At 35.2% G+C, this 17,515-nt stretch overlaps 1 protein-coding gene across 4 annotated transcripts in view; it reads right to left on the reverse strand.

The window, feature by feature from the left end:
- Window positions 1-17,515, reverse strand: part of SKAP2 (src kinase associated phosphoprotein 2) — a 158,002-nt gene that overhangs the window by 49,211 nt on the left and 91,276 nt on the right. For all 4 annotated transcript variants that reach the window (XR_002780786.1, XM_023531503.1, XM_023531505.1 and 1 more), the window contains exons 5-8: window positions 17,195-17,278; window positions 5,567-5,691; window positions 4,638-4,701; window positions 4,152-4,286 (exon numbers count right to left, since the gene is read on the reverse strand). Coding sequence is in view for 3 of the 4 variants with exons in the window: in XM_023531503.1 (XP_023387271.1) it covers window positions 4,152-4,286; window positions 4,638-4,701; window positions 5,567-5,644 (277 nt within the window). In the remaining variant the exon portion in view is untranslated. The remainder of the gene's footprint in view (window positions 1-4,151; window positions 4,287-4,637; window positions 4,702-5,566; window positions 5,692-17,194; window positions 17,279-17,515) is intronic.

A 17,515-nucleotide genomic window follows, 5' to 3' on the forward strand; every position in this document is an offset into this window, starting at 1 on the left:
AACTCTCAGCAGAGTTCAGAGCTAAAACCATACGAAAAAATTGACTCTAGCCTAGTTACTTACTTGGGAGAAAGTATTTACCATACCACACTTAATAATTTTATAATTTGGTGCCATAGTTTGAGAAAAAAGAATGTCAATGGGCTGCCTGGACTAACAATGTTAAAATACTGAATATATGTGGTTCTGTGCAAGCCAGTGGTACCTTTACATTGCATTCTAAAGAAAAAAGGAGAAAAATTCTTTGGTGAAACCAGAACCTATCATCACTTATAATACCAGAGACTCCAGGATGCCCTATAATCTTGATATTAACTTGGTAATATGAATGATAATCATTCAGCAAGAAAATAAAGTGAAAATGTATGGGGGGAGGGTTGTAACCACTTATTAAGTTAGCACTTGTGTCTACTTGCTGGAGACTACTCCAAATGTAAGTACCCAACACTGTTCATTTTTATGCATGTAACAGTTTCATTGAAAAAAATTACAGCTGCATTTTGCTTAATATTCCATTTTCTATATAGATAGCTGGACTGAATAAATTTAAAATGCAATTGAATGACCAAAAGATAAAAACATCCTTTTCTGGCTCAGAATAGTTTAATCTGTCATTACACTAAAAAAGAAAAAAAAAAAGAATGAATTAAGACTTTAAAAAAATAGGTTAATGGAACTGGAAATTCGTCTTCCTGTTTTATGCGGCCCTCCTCTAGTCCCCTTGCCAGAAGAATTTCAATGTAGTTCCCCTGAGAGCTACAGATTTAATAGGCTAATGGGCAGTTACCATTCTTGTTACTGGGCTGACTCTAGTCAGTCTCTATCTAGAAAAATCTTTTTGTTGTCGTTGCTTCTGCATAATTTTCTGACATTAAAAACAAAAAGCAAGCAAGTGACAAGGAGAAGAGAAGAGCAAGCTGGGTTGATTTCTGTGGCAATTTCCCAAGTATTCTTTTCCCCTTTTAAGATTCAAAATCGAACAAAGCTGCCTTCTGTATTTTTAATGAAAAAAATGAGCAATAACTTCTGAAATTCATGCTAAGCCAAATGAACTCATTGCTGTGTTAAGAAACAGTTTAACGCACTTTGATCAATATATTGGTTGTGCAAACACGAATATGCTACAGTAATATCGCAATGTGAGCGAACCTGAGTGGCCTATGCTGATAGGTGCTAACAAAAAAGGCGTCAAAGCATTTGGGTATCTGAAGAAAAGCCAAACATCTTTAACATTCCCCAGAAATGGCACGCTCTCAACTCTTCTGTACATATGTATAAATCCCCTAAATGCAAAGAAATCTTACAAATTCATTCTTATTCTTTTATGAAGTTAGTTAAAAATTAATGAACAAGAAATTAAAGAGAAGCTGCTGTAATAAAGTTAGAATATTCTAACTGAAAAACAATTACAATGAAACTACTTATACTCCCACAGAATTATAAACATTTTTCAAGGGATATTTTGCAATACGAGTTTTTAAACAATGTTTTCTTCTTCTTGCTCTTGAGACTTAAACACTGCAGGTTTATTTTACATTAAAAATACATTTATTAGAGTAAGAGCTTTAATATCTCAGAAAAAGAACTCTGTGATTTAAAGTAACATGCTGAATGCTTAGTTTTTTCTTCAAACACATTTAGATGCTTCATCTTTCAACTAAGAGGATTAGTTTTCGATTACATGTAATTGACAAAAATTATGTTGAAATGGTAATATTAATTATTTGGGGAATTTAACCAGATTTCTGAGACATGCAGTTCTTTGTATAGAACTAGAAAAATACCAACAGTTTCAGAATGTATTCACTGCTTTTTCCACTGTTTTTACCTCCTCTCAAAATTATATTCCTATTTCACAGAAGTGAAAGCAATTTGCTTAATTCTTTCCTGAAAGATCATTTTTCTAAAAGGAAAAAGGTTACCTTTCTAGTTTTAGATGTTTAATCACACAAAAGCTCTAAGAGATGACTTTACGGCTTTCACTAAGAAAAATCCCCTCCGTAGTAGCTGCCTCGAACCCGGCAAACCTGAATGGTGCAGATGTTGAAGTGGGTCTGGGTCCCACTGGGGAAGAAGGAAGAACCAGACGCACCACAGCGGCCTGTGCCAGCTCCCTGCCCGGGGCACAGCTGCAGGCTCTATAGCAAGCGCGATCCCTCTCCACAGCAAATGGGGTCGCAGGCAGGGGCCAGGAGTCCCAGAGCAGTTTAGATTTCTTCCAGTCCCACAGTAAGAAAGAAGACTACTTAAAGAGTAACCAGTTATTTCCAACAATTATATGGCCCAGGCCAAAAAAAAAAGAGAGAGAGAGAGAGAGAGAGAGAGAGAGAGAGAATGAGGAAGAACATCTGTAGTTAAAGAAAATAAAAGATGCTTTATATTTTTAAGATTTTTAGCTACTTACAGGAGATTTTCCTTGAGTCTTTGTTATGAAAATGACTACGAATGTTGGATCTTTATTCCTTACCAATATTTATTTGGAAAGGCGGGGAGAGAATGGTCAAGTTGAAGAAACACAGAACTTAATAAAAAGTTAATTCGCAATTGTAATGCAACTCATGCACTGCAGGGTTTTAAAGGAATGAAATGTATATAACAGTAACATCACATTTAAAGAAAGCTACTATACTCTTCCATTTGACATCAGTATACATTCTCACAAGCTCTATGAACGTTTTAAAAACTAATATAATTGTACTCATGTTACGGTGTGACTAAAAGCAAGCAGTCAGAGAATATTCTTCCCTACTTGAGAATAACTGATGCTATGGCAGATGCCATTTCCTTAGGATACATCAGAAAGGAAGGAGCTATAAACATATAGCTCCTTAAAATAACAGAACAGATTATTATTCCCCACAAAATTATGCTTTTATACTAATCATCTTCTTCGAGAGTAGTAAAAGACAATATGTAGACACATATCTTGAATAGTTTTTATATCTTGAATTTGTAATATCATAAAAATCATTAATCCTTATTGATAAAATTATCATTATACCTTCATGCTAAGCACTTGCAAGAATTTAGCAGCTACAATGAGAACAATAATGATGTTCGATTTATCGTGGGCTTGCTATGATTCAAGCACTGTGCTAAAAGCTGTAAATACGTTACCTCATTCCTCCCACCGCCCATGATATTATTCCCATTTTAGAGATGAAGAAATTGGCTTTTAAGGTCACTGAGCTAGATGGTACAGCCAGAATTTAAACTTTTTAGCTGTAAAGTCCATATGCTAGTTATTATGCTCTACCTTCACTAAAAATAACATGTGTGCATTAATTTGGAACATGTTAAGTATTTTTTAAATCAATTTTAAAGGTTTATACTATATTGTTAAATTGTTCTATTCAGAGAAAAATAGCTTCTACTTGATATGTTAGTTAAATCTCACTTATATTGCTTATAATTCCTTTTACTTCTCTAACTGCTGATTTTTTAATTGCCAGAAAAAGGTTCATTTCAACCTAGGGTGTTAGCGATGCAATAATTCCTGAATATTTTTGTATTCTAAGTATCCTAAGATATTTTGGGTTAACCCTCAAAACTACAAGTCAAATAGCTAATAGACAATGAACAGATATTACGGCATTTAAACACTAAACCACACCTGAAAATGTAGAATAAAATAACTTATTCATACTGATGATAAAATATCAAATAAGAAAACTTCGAGCCTTAAAAGGCCTTTGTTTATAGTTCAACAATATTCCTCCAGAACGCCATATACTATTGTAAGGAGGAATACATGAGGCAGAAGCTGCTGACATATGGGGTGTTCGTAGAACTTCTGGTTAATGGAAGTTCCAAGATGTATAAGTAAAAAATGACGTGTGAGTTAGTGAAAAAAACTATAAGGCAAGTCAATTTTTAATTAAAAAATTATGTAGCATAAACAATGCTAATGAGCCAAAAGTCCCATGAGATTAGGACTGTATCTGCTTCATTTTAACATTCCATTCAATTTTCATAAGTGTATATCCACTCCTCGAAATACCTCAAGCAGAACCCTTTTCGTAAAAGAGAATTTTGAAAATTTTCTTTGTCCCTGTTCTTAATAGCACATTTTCTACTCAAGTTGTCAGCTTGATGACATTAAAAAAAAAAAAACCCTAAAATTCTTAAATGAATCACCAGATAATAAATACCTGGAAGTTCTTCATAAATTTCATCATTTGGTTGACTGCCTGCTGGTGAACTGCTGATTGGTAGAGGGTGATCGACATCATCATACAGGTCTCCTCTTTCATCCTCCTCCTCGGGTATAATATCAGATCCCATATCTACAAAACATGTTTCATGAAGTAAATTCTTAAGGAATGCAAAGAGGTTTTCAAAACTCTATTTTCTAAATTACTGCAGCCCTACAAAGTCACGACATTGTTATATTCTATATCCTTAACTTAAAACATTTTTAAAGATTGATTATTGCATAATATGTGGATTTCAAAGTTGCCAATTGGTACTTATACAACAGATACTTTTATATATCTGAAGTCAATGGTCTGTATTAATACCAGTCATGTTCCCTTGGTCATTCTCATAGAAATTCAATAAGCTTTTATAGTTGGAAATCTAAATCATTCAGTTATTCAGTAAAGACTGCAGTAACTTGTTCAATTGATTGCTCTTACCTTGTAACACAAATTTCAGCTGCTGTACCCATTCTTCAGCATCTTTGGGAGAAGCTGCTGTGAACTAATAAAAAAACAAACAATAACAAGAAAAATTACCACAGCAGAAATGGAAGGTATGTCACATTCTTATCGTTTCTTTAAGACCATTAGCAATTCTTTTCATGTCTAGTACTACTTTTCTTGCAAGGATGCTTCTTATAATGTACAGTTAATTTTGACAAATTTACGTAATTGAAGCAGAGGATGATGGATTTGAAACTCTGATCAGCAGCTGGCAGCTGTGCAGGAAAAAAAGCTGCTTCTCTTCATCAATGTCAAAGACAGAACTGATGAACAAAATTTGCCCTTGACAATTAGAAGACACCCATGAATTTCTTTAGACTGCTGGGTACAGTTTTCTTTAAAATGTTCTTGTCAGATTCCAACACACTACCTGACAACTTAATTAACTGGCTTTCAACTGCAATCTCAGATATTTAAAACTTATTAAACATACATTCCATATTGATGCTAACTGATAGCTCTTGAATTGCAGAGCTGATATGTGCCTTTACCTTTTTCATTCTCTCCCACAAGCCTAAGCAATATAATATGCATTAACATTCTGATATTTTTCTTTTGATAATTTTACTCTTTCTGCTATGTAATTCTTCTAAGAAATCACACGGTTCTATTAAAATAGATATAAAATGCAACATGTGAAATAACTGATAAATTATATATTCGCTTGTTCTCGTTCAAGAAGATACCACTTGAACTAATCTGAATTTTAAAAAAATGTATATGAATGTTCAATGTATAAAAGCCAGTGTTCTCTTTATTATTAACATGCCAGGGAGAGCTGCTTTAACAAAATGTTAATGTCTTTATAAATGAAATCAGAACATTTTATCAACTTAATTTCAAAACAACATAAAAACTCTAACCTGATAGACACGTTTATCAGGAGCAGAGACTTCAAAACAGCAATCTTTCTTTCCATCCTTCCTAAGCGTGTTATTCATTCTGACATTGTAGCCATCTATTGCAAATTCACCTTTCTGCTGTTTGTCTGTTGAAGATAAAAGGAAAGTCGGAATTTCATTTACTACAGCGAGTATAAATGCCTAGTCGATTATCTGTTAGACTTTCTTTGTCAGTTCTTGGAAAGAGGAGTTTTTGGTCATATCACTTTCATAGTATAATGTTTAAATAATGTTTCTAGATGTAACTTTTAATTCTAAAATTATAGAAGTATTTGGGATGACTGGATTCAAAAAGGACATCTTAGGGAACCGGAGGAATTGGTCTGCAGATAGTGGTCTTATTCAGAAAGATGTACCAAAATAAGACACTTTCATGTAGGAAAAATTCAAGAACTGGAACTCAGGGGTTGCTAGATAGACAATCCCACTACAAATCTGTGGTTCTTTCAGACTTAGTAAGCCTGTAGGAAAACCTGTCTAGTTGAAACCTCACTGGGCTTTTTGTACCGCTCTCTCTTCTCATCACCACCCTCCGACCCCCACCACCTCCAAAGCCTCTAAAACACTTTCCTTTTTTAAAAAAAAAAAAATCTTAAATTGGTATGAATCGAACTCTAAATTTAAAAAGCAGCGCAGAATGAACCAAAATTATTAAAAGATGTGGAGGGAAAACAAAGTATCTGGATAAAGAGGAGTGATAAAGCAAGCGCAGAAACGTTAGTTACCAAAACCAAACCAAAAGAAAAGTGAGTTTCTTAACCAGCCAGTGAACAATTAAACCAGTAATGCACATTCGAATCCCATATGATAAGTGTCAAGAGAAAAGGTGATTGAGCTTTAGTCAGATATTGTTTTAAAGATGAAGTAGGAATACAACAAAGGAAGTGATACTCTGAAACTGAAAATAAAATCCGCTCTCCTCCTTCACCCAGTTACACTGTGTTTATTTCCTAGAGTAACACAATATTAAAATCATAAGGACAACTGTCTTTTTTACTGAGCTCGGAAGAAATACAGAAATGCTTCCATATTAAAGGGTAAAGTGCCCTCTCATCCTAATGCATGAAATAATATTTATCTCCTTTTCTTAAATATACTAATGTAATGCTTGAAGTAACATACATTTTTAAAAGGTCACCAAGATCATATTTTGTTCAAAACATCAAATGAGAAAAAAATCTGACTTAGCAATTCCTGGCTTAAATCTGGACATTCTAATCATATTTAGTCATAATTGACATCTCTTTGGATGATTAAATAAACAATTCAAATTTTAAAAATTTGAAGTTTGCTTTGTGGAAAAAGTCTACAATGACCTCTATGAGGTTCAGAAAAACTATAAAAATTAGACCAGCATTTCCCATGATCAAGTAAGTGTGGGAAATGCTGAATTAAATAAAGTTAAACAGGTTTTGCTAGTGCAGGCCTTCCAGAGGCCCCTAATACATTTATATATTGACTGAATTTCTATGAGAAAGATACAGTATACAATATTTTCCAAAATTATTTGTTCATGAAACCCTTTTTCACAGAACATTTTATGTAACTGGTACTCCTGGGACACATTTTGCCAAATACCTAACTAGAAAAATAATACTGGGGAAAAAGTATTAAAATGGTGAAGCACAGTTGGTTCTTCTAAAATTCTCAAAGAAAACTAAGTCATTCATTCACTCATTCAACAACTTTATACTGAACACTTAAGCAAGGGAAAATTATAGGTATGGTGAAACAAAAGCTAGTAACATCTTACCAGACCTTTCCCACCTTCTCACTGAAACACACACACACACACACACACACACACACACACACACACACACACACACCACGATAAAACCTTAAGTGCTCCAGAAACATTAGTCAATGATCTACTAGACTGCAAAAAGGATTTAATTTCACTACAAGATACGGAAGTAGTCAGAAGCAAAATATCAAAGCCCTACTGAACAATTTTGAGAGATTTCCTTAAACTTCCCAGGAAAAACAGGACCAGATGGAGCAAGTGGCTCTCTTGCTGTACAAAGGCTCAGTTGCTCCATTCACGTGGTTCATCCGATCTACAGCCCATGCTTTCGACCTCTACTATGGGTCTAAAATGCTTACCTATGTAACATGAGTAAGGATGAAAAACACATAGGATTGGGAGTTTACATCTGGCAATGTAAAATCAGTACCACAAAGACTGAGTTTGGAAGAGCTGCAGGGTGCAGGGTATCTTCCTGTGCTACATTATTTAGGGAAAGACAATCAGGCAGCCAAATTAGGTAATCTGTCTTTAGACTAGCACATCCACTTTTGACAAAATTTTCAGATATATGCTGTGGGGCCATGAATCAGATCTTCTGCTAGAGTCTAAGAGGAGGACGTGAGCGGCCTCTAGTCAGATGAACCAGAGATAAGCCACTAATCCAGTCTAGAGGTAAACATCCCAAATTACAGAGACAAGGATAGTACATCCTTAGCGAAGAGTAAGTAAAAGAGGAAAAGCAAGCAAATGAACACAGGTGCCGTAAAAATATTATGTAATACAAAAACATAACACAGCACTCAAGATGTAGAAAGCAGGAGCAAACTACGAGAAACGGAAATAAATGTTAGACAATTGTTTTGCATCTTTTATAAGGTAAATAAAAAGATCTGAAAGAGATAAAAGAAAACAATGCAACATAAAATAAAAAGAGAAATGGCTGAGACAGGTAGAAATTGGAATGGAGGTGCTAAAATAATGGAAAAATACTGTATAAGGAATGGAAAATATAGCAGCAAAACAAATGATGTATTGATATGATAAAAAAGTTAAAAATTTTGAACATTGTTGAAAAATCAGATCAGATGTACTTTAAAAACACCCTCAGTAAGTAGGAAAAAAAAAAGGGGTTGAGGGGGACCAAAGGGATTTTGTTTTGGTTGGAGGCTTGCCAAAATTCCCAAAAAAAAAGCATGGGTGTTCTGGAAAAAAAATTAAAAAAGAACAAATAAAACAGTGCCAATATCAAAGATATAGCAGAAGAAAAACTCACTCCACCAAAGAAGGACCTAAATCTACAAAACAAAAAGTGTTGTTTAACCAAGTAAAAGTAATAAAAAGAAACTAATACCACCACCAAAAAATTCAGCTAATGGTTGAGTATTCGAGGATAATCATGTAAACATCCAAGTTGGGGTAGGATTATGACACCAGAAAGATTGAAGAAATAGGAAGGAAATTCGTAATTCCTTCTCTATAGCTTTGGCAAATCCATAACCATAAAGTAGCCTTATCTCCAATTAGCCAGTGCGAGATAGGACACTCAAGACATGAAATGGGCAGAATATGGCTATGAGACTCTGCTCTTCTCCCTTCACGTCAGCATCTCTTCTAGACAGAGAGAAAGGAGAAAACCTTAGCGTTAAATGTCAATCCATAATAATTTACATGTAGGTTGGTTCTGCAGTGCATTCTGAGATAGTTTCAAGGACACTTGTTGACTTGATTTTTTAAAAATAGTAAAACGAGAAACCAAATGAGAAACAAGGTTATATAAGTTCATTTACCCAGAACTGTAAACAACTAATAAAATATTTTTATCTAAGTGAACTTCTCAAATGCAGAATCTTATTTAAGTGCCCAAACTCTAAAATTATAATGAAAATCTTTCTGACATATATACTTCCCTGACTTCTCAAACAATTCTTTTAAACATAATTTAACATTTTCTTGATAATCTAGCATGAATCTGAGTATTAGTTTTTATAACAGATTGATGCCCTCAGGATTTTTGAGGTGTCTGTCCCTCTACTAAATTTTTCTCAGCTTCTATTTCACGTTTTCGCTTTGCTTATATCATGCTATTCAAAGTTAATGTCTATAGAACGGAAGGCTGCCAGGAGAAACTAGATAATGAAATCTATTAAATCAGTAACTGAATTTATACAATTCTAATTCAGTAGGTTCAAGGTAAAAAGCAGTTGGCTCTGATCTCTTACAAAACAAAACACATAAGGTTAATGATAGCTATTTCCTTCTACTTTTTCACTGGCTTTTAGGTCTACACCTGTGTTCTGGGTATTTTAAGTGTCAAAAAGACAACTCACATTTACTGAGCTCCTTCTATATGTCAGGAATTTAATGTAGCATAGCTCATAAATACCTGGTAATAATTTAAGAGAGAGAAGGTATTTATTACATCCCCAGCATCGATGGAAAACAAACCTAAAAATAACCCACTTGCTCATGGCCACACAACCAGTAAGTGGTAAAAGCCAGGACCCTAACATAAGTCTGATTCCAAAGCCTTGCTTATTCAACCATTTCCTAGAAAAGTGTTTCTCAAGGTATATAGGTGTTTCTCAAGAAATGCCTATGTTAGAAACATCTTGGATGCATGTTAAAAATTCAGAAATGGCTACCACTCTGCACTTGCTCTGCAGGATCTCTGGGGGTGAGTCCAGGAACCAAATTTTTAGCAAGCATCCCAGGTGATTCTGATACACATTTAATGTTGGAAAAACCACTGTTCTAGAACATGTAATTTATGAAGTCTCGATAGAGAAAATAAACATTATCTTGCATTTCCTCCGGCAACTTGGGTCCAACTTTCTCAGCTTGCTTTACGGGCTCCTCTGTGTTTCCCCATCTCTTGCACAGTCACGACGGGTTATGCCCTAAATCCTGGCCTTTTCCCACAGTACAGTTTTCGCTGGGCAACCTCACCCAATTCCAAAGATTAAATTCCTATCAATATGCTTGTGACTCATAAGTCTCTATTTTCTTCAGAGTTGTACATCCAAATCTTCATCTGCTCACTATACATATCTCGTCTCTTGAATGTCCTATAAGTACGATGAATACAACATGAGCACAATGGAGATCATCTTATCCCCACTCCCAACACTTGTGATCTTTCTTCTTGTGTCAGTAAATGGCACCTCCACTAACAGAAAACTGAGCATCATTTTTTATTTCTCGCTTTCCTTCATCGACTGTCCCCATGATCTGTTCTCTCCCTCCACCCCACTACAACCTACCAAAATTCAATCTGTCCTTTTTTTCTTGCAAATATGCTTACTTTTTCTCTTTTTTACTGGCTCTCGGAAAATATGTGTAAAACACCATCACTTTAAGTACAGTATGAATATAGCAACTAAATAATTCCATGTCATTTAGTATCCCTACAAGCTGTGGGCATTTGCCATTTGAGGACCCCCAGCATCCAAGTATCTTCTCTATTTTCATCCGGAGACTGTCAGGGGACATAGCCAGGATCCATCCCACCACAGATGCTGGAGGGCAGTAGACTTTCACTGCTCAAGATCAGCCAAGCAAATGCTCCAGCCTGGGACCTACGTCTGAACTGAGCAACAAAATAATCAGAGAAGAGCTCAGAATCCATTTCCGGGCCAATGGCGGTCACCACCTGGTGCCAGTTCACAACGGCAAGAGTAGGAGTCCAGGCTTGGCAGGACCAGCACTCTGTCCCGGTTAGACTCTCCCTGGGGGTGGCACTGGGCTGAAGTTCTATCCACCTTGCCTCCCTTAGTCTTTGCCTGCTTTCTAAGCCTGGGCATTGAGCATTCCCATCAATTCTGTCTGAAAAACGACATTCTGCCAATTTCCTTTTCTGTGTAGTTAAACCTAGTTGTTTATACCAAGATTGATAACTTGGTACAAATTTCTAGCAAACAGAAAGATATGCAGTGTGTTCAGAAATTTTTGATACTATCTACTTCTTATATTTAAGAAGGCCTTTCCCCCAGTGAAGAACTCATGTTATTTCTGGAAGTATTAATGCTCATCAGTGGGAAAGCAGAAAATATGACCTTTAATACTAAACCCTTCCAATAAACTTTATCAAACTGATGAATGTGCTGTTCTAGGCCCTCAGCTAAAGATATATGAACATTTTCCTTGTTGATACAGCTCACAGAAATACAGCTGCCAATGCTAATTCAGAAATATACTTCTGGTGTTTTGAGTTATACCATGAGGAAATAGCAAATTATTACTATTTTAAGTGAAAAATACAATGTGCTCTATATATTTGTTACCTAAAGGCCTCAAATGGCTCTGAATAATAAACACAGGCAATATTTATGAGTCTAAAGGGAAGCATGTTAGTAAGAATTAAAAGTTTGGTTTATATTGTCTGGTAGCAGGAAATCTGGGGTATTTCTAAAACCTTTTTTTTTTTCTTTAAAATAAAAGCACATTGCAAGCAAAAAAATCAAGTGGTTTTGTATACAGTCACACATTTTCAACCAAGGTATAAACGTGATTAAAAAGCAAGGTAATCTGACGTAGCTGTGAAGGGAGAATAAATAAATTACAGGCATTTCTGTAGACTGGGAATTTAAAACCGTTTCCACTTTTTTGGTTACACATACCATTTTCCTCTACAGCTGAAATTCAGATAATAATTGTGATATGGTCTATCAGACTATCATAACATGTAGTTATGGTTAAAATAAACATTACACAGAGAATATCTTCATATCCTATATGTACTATCCTCCTAGAACCTCCTTTGTAATTAGGGAATAAAGGACACTGTTACGACCCGTGCAACGTGACAGCAGCTGAAAATGCCGCAGGTGACCTGCAGCTCTCTCATGCACTTAGGATGGTAAACAACCTCTGAACTCCCGGTCACTCTCAGCTTCAGAACACATCTTGTCTTTCATCTCACAGTCTCCTGACAGCTGTCAACGTGATCTCTTCAACATCCAATCAGAGTCTGTCGTGCCATCTACTTACCTTCAATGCTTGGAAACATTAAGTGTCACTTAGACAGGAAAGGCCAAACTCCTGACATGTAGCAACTTGACCTCACCCATTCCTCGCTCATAGCCCTCATTTACCTACTGCCCCAGTGAGCCGGCTTCTACCTATCATACTGTTTTACGGGTCCTCTGTGCCCCCTCCTCTGAACCAATGTATCATACTGCTTTGTATTAATAATATCTGACACAAAGATGTGCAAATAAAATCTACTGGTACAGATGTTGCTCGCTCTGTCTATCTATACACAGGCAGATGCAACATCATCTATATCTTTACATCCATATACATAGATATAGCAGTACACAATTTGATTTAAAATATATCTACCTTCGATCACTATATAGCTTCCATCTATATACAGATGTAGATATTTTATATTTAGATCAAACCGTGTCCTGTTTTACTGCAAACCAACATGATTCGTCATCATCAGACCTTTTATAAGACAGTTTGTACTTGAATATTTCTGCATGTTTTTAAATCCTACTAAATATCAGAATTTCATTTTAACTTCTCTATATTGTTACAAGGTCTCTTAACTACAAAGGCAGAAACTAAAGGCCTTTTATTTAACATTTATTGTGATAAACTTTTAAGGTTAATGTTTGCATATCGAAGGCCCAAAATCCTATAAAATTACAATAATTCTGATAAAAAGTAGAATTATTCCTATTTCTTAAGGAATAACAAAGGTATTATCCTTCTTTATATAAGCAAAATAATATAAATTCTTAAAATATCAGAGTTCATTTATATATTTTATATATACTCCTGATATAATTATAAAATGCTGATGCTTTGACCTATGAATTTGCCTCTATCAAATGAGTCAGGAAAAAAGGTAAGCTTTTATGGCTGTTGCTGAAATTATTGTTATAATACAGTAGAACTTCCAATTGTACAAACAGCGTCACTTTAATAGAATTTTTAAAATACTAAAATAAAACTATGATGCTTTTTCAACATCAAAAGACACTTTATAATTTTCATCCAAACTGAATGGATATGTCCGATTTTTCTTATCAGTGGTGAAGTTGTGGGGAAAGTGAGACAGCAGAAAGGTCAAGTTCAATGACAAATTTTATTTCCCTGCCCGCCTGAAAGTTTTGTTATTTTAAATGATCTATATTAAGTCTAACTTTTACATCTGGCTTTTATAATATATTGAAACGATATTACAATGAAAAAGTTACAACCACCTGACGTAATCACTTTTGACTTGGTAGGACCCAGGCTACTTGCTGCTGCCACATCCTGGATGGTGCTAGGGTTTCCTTTAACTGGGGAGTCGGGGTAGGGCAGCAAACCCCTTATGTGGGAAGAAAAGAGATACTACAAACTAAACCCTCCCCACTAAAAGTGGGAAGAGATAAGAAAATTCATAATGCTGATTCAAGATTACATGGAAGTTAAACAGAAAAAGGATAAAAGCAAAACAAAACATGAGTTTGGAACAGATTCCTAAATAGGCCTTGGCTAACAGGCACATTGGAGGGGCTGACAACAAGCACGTCGTGGAGAAGAGCCTAGCGTTGGAGCCAGAGAGATCTGCACTGATCCTGTCTGCCTTTTCAACAACCATGTAATGAACCTCTCTTGGCTAGACTAGCTCAGTATCCTCCAAAAGGATCCTGTTGGCTCAGTCTCTGTCCATTTCAATCCATCTTCCTCAATTACTTCCTAGAAACTAACTCAGGTCACAGAGCCCTATGCTTAATCGGATCCTAACCCATCCCTTTAGCCTTCTGTGACCCCTCCTCTCACTCACTCTATGCTCTGCCTTGATTCCAACCTCGATCTCATCCAAGGCCTTTTGTAACTCAGAATCTCTGCTGTTCCCCTGACTGGAATGCCCTTTACCCTTCTTTACCTGACAAACTCCAGCTCACAACCAGTGAAGGGTCCTCTCCACTAGGACCCTAGGGCTAACTCCCCTAGGCAGTTAGCCATCCCTCCTTTGTGATCCAAAGATATTTTATTTAAATCACTTATTATATCTGGTTGAAATGATCGGTTTACCCACTCAGCCCCCACCTCTAATCCCATGATGCCCTTTCTCCCTCTCACTAACTGTGAGTACCTCTAAGGCAGAATTATCTTTGCAACTCTAGTGGCTAGCATCCAACAAGTATCCAGTAGATATTTAGCAAATAAAAAAATAAATAAATGAAAGAGCAAATAAATGACTATCTTGATGGCAGTCTGAGTACCTACGATCAAAGAAGTTTGATGAATGAGATTTGATCAAAGGAAGAAGGAAATGAAAGGATGGATGTAATTTCATGAAGTGATAAAATATGTACTCTCTCAATATATATATTTATTACTTAAAGGACCCAAATGGCCATGAATAATAAATACAGGTAATATTTATGGGCACAAAGGTAAGTGCATTATTTACTCTAGAGGCTGGAACTACTCTTTCTAAGCCATTACTATCTTGATGGGTCAAAATTGTTTTTGGCACACACAGTGTGTTAGAAAATATGAACTATGCAGCTGTCGAACAGTAACAAAGTACAGTTTAACCTAGTAAGTGGTATCAACTCCTTCTGTGCCTCTATAATCCATCCATCTAAATCCTACTTAGTTAGAGGATTATAGTTCTCATATATCTAAACAGCGCTTTCCAAAGTTTAGGTAAATAGTTCACATGTACAGTAAACAAGACTGTATAAATCATCTATCCGATTTCAAAAAAGAAAAGAAAAATTTTATGTGACAAGTACTTTTTCTTGGAAAGAAAAAGATACAAAGGAAGGAAATTAGGATCATGCCAAACAGGCAATTAAAACTGTCTCAAGAGAGATTTTTTTCCCCCCACAAGTCCCTAAAAGGAAAACTGGCCAAGAATTCCAAAAGATGCAGCCACAGAGGGAAGAACCACCAGAAGCAGATCTAAAATCTCCATGGAAACAGATAAGAGTTTAAGAAAATATAAACCAGATCTTCAAATATCTACATAGAAAAGGAATGCTAGAATAGCAATTATTAAGAAGCAGGGTGGTAGAGGTGGTGAAATGGATCACAAAGCAGTAAAATACAAATTACAAAGAAGATTATTACCAAAAGGTCTCATCAAATAAGACTAGAAATTAAAGTTTAACTAATACCTCCCCAAAAGCCCCTAAAATTTTTATTTACTGAATATTAGCTTTTGAAATAAATATAAACACACCTTAGGTTTTGGGAAAACTCTTGCTAATCTTTGACCTAACAGTTGGTATAAACCAGTTAGGACAGAGAGTGGATGCAACATCTTAGTGTTCACGGATTCTTAAAGAAATCAGAAGCGAGAAGCCTAACTACACCAAAGTCACAAGGATTTGAAACCTCCCTCCCTTGGTCTTATGAACTAGAGGATATTTCTTTGTAGAAAAGTAAGATTTTGTTCTCAATTCACAATGCTGTACAAAATTATATTTCTATCACAGTACTGCATGTTTATGACCTATGATGACCATAATTGAACTTGGACTCTAAATTTTGTCAAAATCACCTACTTACCCTTAGCAGAAGAATGAAGGCTGCCCATCGACAGTTGTTTATAGTTTACACTTCACTAATGCCATTATTACATTTGAACATATTGCAAACTAGTGACAGAATGCAAACTACCCACTAAATTAATTCTTAATTTGCTAATCCCATTAGCCAAAAGGTGATATCAACTTCTAGCATCATGCATGTATTTCAAATTTATCTGAAATATACACATAATATCTGCTCGGTTTTATAATATGGGAAAAAACCCTCAAAACCTTAGAATAATGTCAAACGAATCATAAATTTACAAACAACACTGATAAGTAACAACGCTGATAAGAATTCCATAGGAAAGCTTATAGTAGTAGAATACTGGACTAGTATGCCTTTTTTCTCCTTACGTGTCTTTTCTGGAAATGAATGTTAGCTATTTTTATATGACCTTTACTTTATAATATTTAACTTCTGACCTGCTTTCCTTGAAAAAAGCAAAACTAAAAAAGCTTATATTCTTTAAGTTTCAATATTTTATGTCTTTATTTGTTCAAACAATGACCTTAAAATTATGTAAACTATGACTAAGAGATGCATTACTTAGCAAATGAAGTTACAAAACATAACTTCTTGTTTCTAAATTAATATAGTGGCAATAGTGGTTAAGAGTATGGACTCTAACCATTATGCCTAGATTCAAATCCCACATCGGCTATTTATCAGTTCTGTGACCTCTAACAAGTTACTTAACTTCTCTGTTATCAGCTTTCCAAACAGTAAAATAAATGGGGCTAATAACATACCTACCACACAGAGTTATAAAACAATTAATATAGCTATAGTGCTTAGACAGGTAAGATGTTTAGAACATAACCCCTGTGTAAGTGCTTGCTGTTATTTAAATATGTAAAAGAAGCTAGAAAATGTGTTGCACATATTTCATTTAATCTAAATTTTTCTTTTAAAATATTTGAAGAAAAAAAATCTTTTCCTCCCTTCAAAACTCTCACAATCCTAATGGTCTGAACTTTTCCAGAGATTCCACAGCTATAGCCTAATTGATAACTATTTCCTAAGGTGAAAGGCCACGTAGGTGAAAGTTATTTTACTCACATTCTTAATTCAATAAAACACAATCGGGTTAATTTTTAGGGCATTTTGGGATTCGGAGCGTTTGTCAAATGATGAAATAGAATTATAAAGTAGTCTTAGACTATAATTATTAAAATTCTCACTTATTCTTTCTCCATCTGTCTTCAGTTAACTCTGTACCAAAAAGGGAGGAGAGTTAACATGCCCCCCGACCCTCAACAATAGAAGCTGATATAACCGAACGCCAGTACTACCTTTATCGCTTCCATAGTAGTAGAATACTGTTTTACTGAGAGCACACCACCGTTTCTGCCATTCAAATCCCAGAAAGCTGTGATCTACAATAAAAGGGGGTTGGGGACGGGGAGCGGAAGCAACAGTTTAGATAACTCACATTACATATGTAAACACAATGCCCTTTCCTAATTGTAAAAAGAAAAGTTAGTTATATGACTTGCAAGATTCCTTTTTCAGCTCTAAAATTTTAGGACTAATTAATTTATATCTTCTTTTCCAAGAGACAAACAAAAAGCAAAGCTAAAAGGAGTAAAGTGAAACAGAGAGAAGCTGCTACA

This window comes from Pteropus vampyrus, unplaced genomic scaffold (genome assembly GCF_000151845.1).
Source record: "Pteropus vampyrus isolate Shadow unplaced genomic scaffold, Pvam_2.0 Scaffold69, whole genome shotgun sequence".
Classification (NCBI taxonomy): domain Eukaryota; kingdom Metazoa; phylum Chordata; class Mammalia; order Chiroptera; family Pteropodidae; genus Pteropus; species Pteropus vampyrus.